This window comes from Alligator sinensis, unplaced genomic scaffold (assembly GCF_000455745.1).
Source record: "Alligator sinensis unplaced genomic scaffold, ASM45574v1 scaffold1823_1, whole genome shotgun sequence".
In the NCBI taxonomy this organism is placed as follows: Eukaryota; Metazoa; Chordata; order Crocodylia; family Alligatoridae; genus Alligator; species Alligator sinensis.
Window position 1 is genome coordinate 77,250 of NW_005843508.1, and position 8,229 is coordinate 85,478.

Genomic DNA, 8,229 nt, shown 5'->3' on the forward strand with positions numbered 1-8,229 from the left:
GCAAAACCTATGGCCTCAGTTCTACTCTTGCACATATTTTTTATAATACTTTTGGCTTCAATAGTGGCTCATTACAGCAGAATCTAGCCCCAAATGAATGTTTTCCATCAACTTTGTTACTCACCAAAAGGGGTTCTGATGTTTGGGCTCACAGTACAAAATAAAAGGAAAAGCTCATGCCAAGGTTATCATGCTTTGCCAATTCTCAAAGCAAAAAATGTTAACAACTTGGGAAAAAGTTAAATGTGTGGCATAATAGTTCCCAGAGATATAGTAAATATACAAAGCCACCACATAAGCAATGAGAAAGCAGATTGAGTATTAATTATAGTGGGGGAAAGTGGTTTGCCATGTAGTAACTATTCTCATGAGGGTTCAGCAAGGACAAGTGCAAAGTCCTGCACTTGAGATGAAACAATCCCATGCACTGGTACAGGGTGGGGGATGACTGCCTGGGCAGCAGCTCTCCAGAAAAGAACCCGGGGGTGACAGTGGACAATAAGCTGAATATGAGCCAACAGTGTGCCCTTGTTATTCACCACTGGTGAGGCCACATGGAGTACTGTGTTCAGTTTTAGGCCCCCTACTACAAAAAGGGTGTGGACAAATTGGAGAGTCCAGCAGAGGGTGACAAAAATGGTGAGGGGGTGGGGCACATGACTTATAAGGAAAGACTGGGGGAACTGGGCTTATTTAGTCTAGAGAAGAGGAGACTGAGTAGAGATTTAATAGTAGTCTTCAACTACCTGAAGGAGGGTTCAAAAGAGGATGGAGGTAGACTGTTGTCAGTGGTGGCAGATGACGGAACAAGGAGCAGTGGTTGCAAGTTGCAGCAAGGGAAGTTTAGGTTAGATATTAGGAAGAATTTTCTCACTAGGGGAGTAGTAAAACACAGGAGCAGGTTACCCAGAGGGGTGGTGGAAGATCCATCCTTCGGGGGTTTCAAAACCCAGCTAGACAAAGGTTTGGCTGGGATGATCTAGTTGGGGATGGCCCTGCTTTGAGCAGGAGGTTGGAGTAGATGACCTCCTGAGGTTCCTTCCAACCCTCACTTTCTATTCTGGCTTCTGACCTTCTGGTGGTGAGCACTGAAGGAGATAAACCTGCCTGCTCTACAGGCAGAAACTATTGGAGGAAAATGGGCAAATAATGCAGAGGAGGTCCATGTCCACCCTTGTTCAATGAGCAGCCCAGTGTAGCTTCTGGAGGTAGATGGATGAGGCTTAAACTTTACCAGCCCTAGAAGAGGTTCAGGATATGATTCTACACTGCACTTCACAACAATGTCCCACATTCCTCTGCTTATTTGGGTGGGAAAGAAAAGAAGAGTTAAGCTGAACATCATTGTTCCTGGGCTAATTCAATGTCCATTTAGGCTGGGTTCTTGAAGGAGCATAAGGGATTCAGGCACCCAATTCTCATTTAATTTCTGAGAAATTTGGATGCCCCTAGAGCAGTGAATCTCAACAAGGATACCATTGCACCCTGAGCTCCCTTGAGATTGTTTTTAAGGTGCCATGCAGTTTTAGCAGTGTTAGGTGTGCAAACATGATTCACAAGATAAACCCAGGAATAGGATAGTGTTCAAACTTTTCCAACTGGTTCGCAGTAGAAGCATTGCTCTGTAATTTTACCTTACTCAAAAAGCAAGGTGAAAAAGCAAGTGAAAGCTAAGAGCTGACATTCTCCCAACAGGTGCGTTGAGTCTAATGAGGTTGAGAACCACTGTCTCTGAGGCTTCTTTAAAAATACCATCCAAAATCCACAAGAGTTACAACTGCTGAGCATCTTCTTGGCCCAGGCCTGATAGCACATGATGGTCAGGTGACGGTTGTGTGATCCATAGTATGAAGTCACCTTGAGAGAGAGTGCTGCAAAATGCAACTAATCCAGCTTCTGTGAACTAACAAAGATACCTAATCTAGGTATATGCTATAAATAGTAACAAACAGCAAGGTGCACTAAAATTCCACCATAGATATTAAGTTTGGATTGAGGTAGCTTCACCCCACACTAAATACTGCTAAATCACCTGACCAAAAATCAGTTACAATAAATCATAATATTCACTTACCAGCAATCTGGATTGTTATGTATGGTTGATTGTTCTGTATTGTCAGAGTCCAAGTTCAGTTGCAAGAACCTTGAGGTGCGAATTCTTGAATATTTGTCCAGCCCCAGACACACTATATTAATAACAATATAGTGGCAAAGTATCCAGAACCCAGCCACTATGCTTTCCTTTTTCAGATTTTATCACCTAGTGATTGCCTTAAATTCTGTTCGCCAAACTTGGAATGGATATGTGGCAAGCCTAGCAATATGTTAGTATTGATACAGGGTTTTTTTTTTCCTTAAAAATGGTAAAAATGGCAAATGGCAATGAGTTCACCTGAAGGAGTTACCTCCTGATCCCTTTTCTGAGCTGGTCTTCTGAGCTGAAGCAATATTGCATAATGTAGTCTATTGTAGAGTATGTTTAGAATGTGTCTGGGTTAATAAAAGGGAGATTTGCTTGTAATGAAGGAGAAAATTCAGCTGCCCTGTGTAAAGTGTGTCAGAACCTTGCAATAACATGCACGCTATTTGATAGGACTCATGAGTAAGCATCCGTTCTCCTCAAAAAAATCCTCCTTTTAAAGGCTGTCATTAACTTTTTATTAGCTTGGTAGGAAAATGATGGGAAACTGAAAAGGCTCAGACAGAAGTGCAGCTCCCCACTGTAACTCACAGCGCTTTGCAGGAACTGCTATAAGTTACAGTGACCTCCCGGACTCAACAGATATTTGCTGTTGAATCCTGGGGGTTGGGGGATTCAGCTGCAATTTGGAATGGCTGCAAGTCTGCAGCTACTGTCCCCTAGCCCCATCCCTCCCCCTTCCAGCCCCGCTCTGTCTTCAGAATGGAAGGCGGGGGAGGTAACAGAGGAAGTTTGGTCTGGGGTTTCTTCAGCTGGCACTGGAGGCTGGGGGGTTGGCCCCCCCCCCCCCCCCCCCCCTTTGGGCTTTTATATCTTTTAAGGCAAAACATCGTGGTGAGGCTAAAAACACAGGAACACCAAACATTTGTCAGAAAATGCTGCTGTTTTATTTGCGATCATGCTGGCTGCCTCTTTTCTGTTACATCACAGGGCCCTTGGCCTCGGTTAGCATCTGCCTTCTCAGTGGGGCATCCTCCACCCTCTGATAGTTTAAATGGTATGCTCACAGAAAGGTCTAAATGGCAAAGTAGTTCAACTGGCTAGCTCACCTGAAATGATTCAAAAGGCTGACTTGCCAGGACTGCCCCACATGACTCACTCCAAAGTAATCCAACAGCCTCACTTTCCCCACTCCCCACCATGAGAAAACCAGCCCCCAAATATGGGCAATAGCCATACAGTTTACTTTCTCCAATTAGCTACAAAACCCGGCAGAGTCCCCTCCTGCTGCTTCCTAAATGCAGCCTTCCTGCTCCCCTTCCAGTCACCCTATAGTCCTTGATGCAGGCTCCTGTTATCAGGTTGCCTCCAGGCTCATTCAGTCTTACTGCTGGGCTTTCCCCAGCTCTCGCCCTTCCCAAGACCTACTCATTTTCACTGCATCCAGGGTTGACATTGCCTCAGCTTTAGCCAAGAGAAGCTCCATTGCCAGGACCCTTCTGCCTAGTACTTCTTGGCCCTGTGCTTATATAACTTAATAGGGGCAGGACTCCTGGGCTGGGCTGGTTGTTTTAAAGGCCCAGACCCCTTTTTTTCCATCCCTTCAAAATGGGGCCAGAGACCTCTCACTAAACACCTATGGTGATTTCTGGGAAGAAAAGGAAAACTATTTTGCCATAAAGCATCCATTTAATTTAGTCTGGGACAACAAACACCAAAATGCATTAATCCTAATTGTATGATTTCTGCAGGGTGGAGTCAGGGTTGCTTGAGTGTCCTTACTATACATAGCTGTAATTTTATATATTTGGATTTAAGTTTAATCTTAACTATTTCCTGGAGATTTAGACGTCATTATAACATACCCCCTTTTCAACTGTATTTACTGATACTCTCAGTCTTAGTTGTAATATATACATATGGTCTAGGAATTATAAATAAAAGGCTATGCAGTGTGCAAATATGTACAGTGATCTTTTATCAGAGAAATTGATATGGTGCATTGGCTGAAAAAAATAGAAGATTCTTGCCTGTTGTTTATCTAAATGCTCACTAAAAATATTTTTTTCTACACTTGTGAATTCTTTAGGCTATTTTGGAAACGTAAAGTTGATGGACTGGCATCCTGGGAAAAACATGATGGTTAAAAAGGATTCTCTAGTGGCTAGTGTTGACCCAAAGTACCCTGGCTTAGGGCAGCTTGTGAGTGGAGAAGAGCATGGGTACTGTGTAAAACTGCTGTAACAAGGGGTTACCCTTAAAATCCCCTCTAAATTATATCAGGACCAAGCAGGCATCAGAGCCCTGAATGCCAGGTCTTCCTGATTTTAACACAGAATTGATGTCTTTTAGCTGAAAGTCTTTAAAACAGTCTTTGCCCTGAAAGTTTGTACTCGGTTTTATTGTATTAAGCAAAACAATATTTAAATGAGTAAAAGGGGTGTACTTTCTTATTGCATACTGCCTTTCTGTCCATCCTGGCACTGCCTGTTACTTCCTTTTCTATATTTTATAGTAGCTGTAACTGTTATGACAGTTTCCTTTGCTTCCTCACCCATAGCAGTTTGCATCTTTTGCATCTGTATGGTAGATGTATATGTTAATGCATGACATTTCAGCAATACTGCTGCTTTGAGATCAGGAATTCTTTATGCATTACAAAGAACAGAATAAAATTAACTCTTCTATGTAATCCCCCCTTAGAGGGGACTGATCTTTCACTTGTTGAAGACAATGGGGATCCTCTCTTAGCTGGACCAGTATACAGCTGCTTCATCATTTGCAGCCCCTCTCACATTCAACAGTTTCTTTATTTGGAATTAGTGGCATGTTTCAAACTTCAAAATACTCAACAAAATGAAAAACAATAAACTGATAACAATAAAAAATGGATCCCCATGCTAACCAGCTTGATAACTGCATCTGCGATCAATGGCCAGGAATTGCTACATACTTGAAAATTAGCACTAATGAAATGATATATAGAATTGTACATCGTGCTTACACAGTCGCTGGAAACAAATTATGTCAGGAAGTCAGTATTGTGTCCTGAAAGGAGGAAAACAAATAGTCTGTTGTGTTAAGAATTTGCAGCAAGATTGTCCTGGGCATTGTAATTGTGAAAAAAGGAAGGACTATATGCATCAACTCCCTTTGTTCATGTTTGTGTTGCTGCTTGTGGTTAGCAAGGCTCTGCATGCCAAGTAATGAATGTGGCTTTATTCTTATGGGGAAATTCAGGGCTAGATCCGCATAAGCATGCCTGATTCCTAGGCACTCTGCTTCCAAGTAGAATGTTCTGTTCAGCCTCAAGTCACACACTCCTCTTCTCATGAAGTCCAAGGGGACGATTCTGAGACTGGCTCAGAAAGTGGCTGCCAAAGCACCTGGAAGTGAAATGCAGAGAAAAGAAGAATGGTTAAGTGATTAATAAAATCAAAGAAAATGTGAGAATTCTAGTGAGAGAGATGACTCCTTGTGCTCAGGATCCTGAGCTATGCACCTTTTCCTGGAGTTAGGCACTTAAGTGCCATTTGCATACAAGCACATACACCATCCTACTATTGAAACAATGTGCAAAGAGCCCTACACCATAGCCAACAGTAGGTGTGCTGCCAGTAGGTCTAACTAACAGACTAGTGGTTAGAATACTCTATATGTGGGAGTTCATGGGTTCAAATTAGGGTTGGCAAGCTGATCAACTGACTGGTCAAATATTGTCAATTGACTGCATATTTTTGGACAGGTCAAAGATTATAGCAATTTTACCAAAAAAACCCTACATTTTTTATAGTTTTGACAGAAATGAGATTTTTTTTCTTGTTTTTGATACATTTCTTAATAGAAGATGTATGCTTTTTTTATTTGGACTTATTGGCAGTTTTTACAGTTTTTGAGCAATACTTGACTGGCCAATTGACCAAACTTTATTTGACTGGTCCAATACCCAACCCTAGTTCAAATCCTGACTACTTGAATCAGTGCAAAGACTTTAACCTCCAACACAACACAGAGGAGCCCTAGTCACTAGGCTATGCAGAGTCTGTGGTGGGTCTCCCTTGTGGATGATATTTTAATTTGTATAATAATTATTGGCATAGGGATTTGAACTTCAGTCTCCCACATTTATGGTATATCCTAATTACTGGGCTGTTGAGTCAGCCCCTCTTTCTTTCATATTGTCTCTGGCCCAATAAGTTTTAAATTATTTAATACAAAGAGGAATACCTGCAACAAAGAAGAGACACCAACCAAATAGCTCAGTGATTTGGCTCAGAATATAGGAGACCTCATTGAAGTTCCTGCTCCAAATCAGAAGAGTAGGGATTACAACCTTGGTATCTCAAATTCCAGGTGACTCCTGTAAGCACCCAGTTATCCAGAGGTGGATATATCAACCCCAAACATGGCCTGGTCACATTGTATCCTTCTAGTTTAATGGGATGGTATCAATCTAGTGATGGGATAGTATCCGTCTAGTACATTTTGAGAAACCTGATTCACTCCTCTGAGGCTTTGTCTTGACCTGGGGATTAGCCAGCAGCTAACTAGCAGTTTTGAGGCTATCAGAAGGTGCCTGAAGCCATCAGTTAGACATCATCTGCTTCTTTAGACACCTAAGCACGCTTGAGGATCTACGCCTTGGTGAATGCCATCTGTAATATAGTATGGATAAGAGTGAGCACATGCCTGGCACTTATTAAAAAATAAAACACAAACTGGTACATTAAACATATTTCCTTTGAGTTTTACTGTTGCTCTTTGTAAGATACAGAATTGCATATTCTACCAATCAAGGTAAACACAAGTCTTCCAGCACTATTAGTAATTATTGAAGCACTGTGATCCTTAACTTCAATTTCAAGCATCTCAAAAAAGAAGGAAAAATTCTAAACAGAATTTCATTTGATTTTCCTGTTTTTGTTTGTGTCTTACAGGCGAATGGACACAGTTTTGTACATATGGAACACGAGAAAGCAGTATTACTACTGAAGAGTTTCCAGAATACAGTAGACCTAGTTATTCAACGTGAGCTTACTGTCTAAATATTTTTTATAAATAGTAAACATATGTCTAGCCAGACCTAATGTTCAAACAGAAATTTATACATAGGAAACAAATTTTGCCAATTGCTGGACCAATGGCAAACATTAGTGCCAAATGTATAATATTATATGTTAGTACTGATCATCTTGAAAAATGCTAACTATAAATATGTTGGTCATGTGATTACGTATCAGTTTTAATTGTCAGCCTCTGGCTGTGCATTGGTGCAGGTTTTTTTAATCAAATTACTTCTCAAAGTGGATTTCATACAATTTCAGAACACAGAAGCACACACAAGCTCTCTATGAATTTCTGCTGTCCATCAAAAACACTGCCTCAAAGTTGTATATGCCTTTATAAAGGAAAATATATTGAGTTGTAATTCCCATAAGATATTTCTATCATGATTCACAACAAACAAGTATAGAGAAAAATATTTTCATAGACACCTCTAAGAAAGTATATATTAAAATTAAATTTAGTATGTTGATTTATTTTCAGTGCAAATATATACTATGCCTTATGGAAATAACTGTATATATACAGTGTTTAGAGCTGGCTCCATACTAATTAGCTATACTGTAACAATATGGGGTGAAATATTCCATAGACTATACTTTCATCTCTGGGACCTAAAGATAAATAGCCTAGACAACAAAAATTAACTAACTTTCTTTTGGCTGATGTATAAGCTGAATAAATGGAAACATAATTTTAGATAGTGATGGATCTCAAATATAAGCAGTAAGTAATGGGTGACAGGAAACCTTATGCTTTATTTTTGTGAATTTAATTATTTAAAATTATGGCCTATTTATTTAAGATGTTATCCCATTTCTTGCACCCTTATATATAAGATCTTTGTTCTGGGCCACTGTTGTAAGAGTTCTGTGATGGTCTTACTCCTATTATTTAATTTGAGTAAGAATAGCAATCCCATTAAAATCAATGGGGCACTTAAAGTACAATAATTTTTAGCAAGGGTGGCAGGATTACACCCCACAGAGAGCATTTAAAATGTGTTTTTTTTTCCTGGAGATATG

At 40.3% G+C, this 8,229-nt stretch overlaps 1 protein-coding gene across 1 annotated transcript in view; it reads left to right on the forward strand.

Annotated features, from left to right (window-relative positions):
* Positions 1-7,287, forward strand: part of LRRC7 (leucine rich repeat containing 7) — a gene marked incomplete at its 5' end in the record, with an annotated part of 77,663 nt that extends 70,376 nt beyond the window's left edge. Inside the window, one exon of the mRNA XM_006038862.3 lies at positions 7,078-7,287. Within this exon, the coding sequence (XP_006038924.3) occupies positions 7,078-7,185 (108 nt within the window). The remainder of the gene's footprint in view (positions 1-7,077) is intronic.
* Positions 7,288-8,229: the final 942 nt, after the last annotated feature.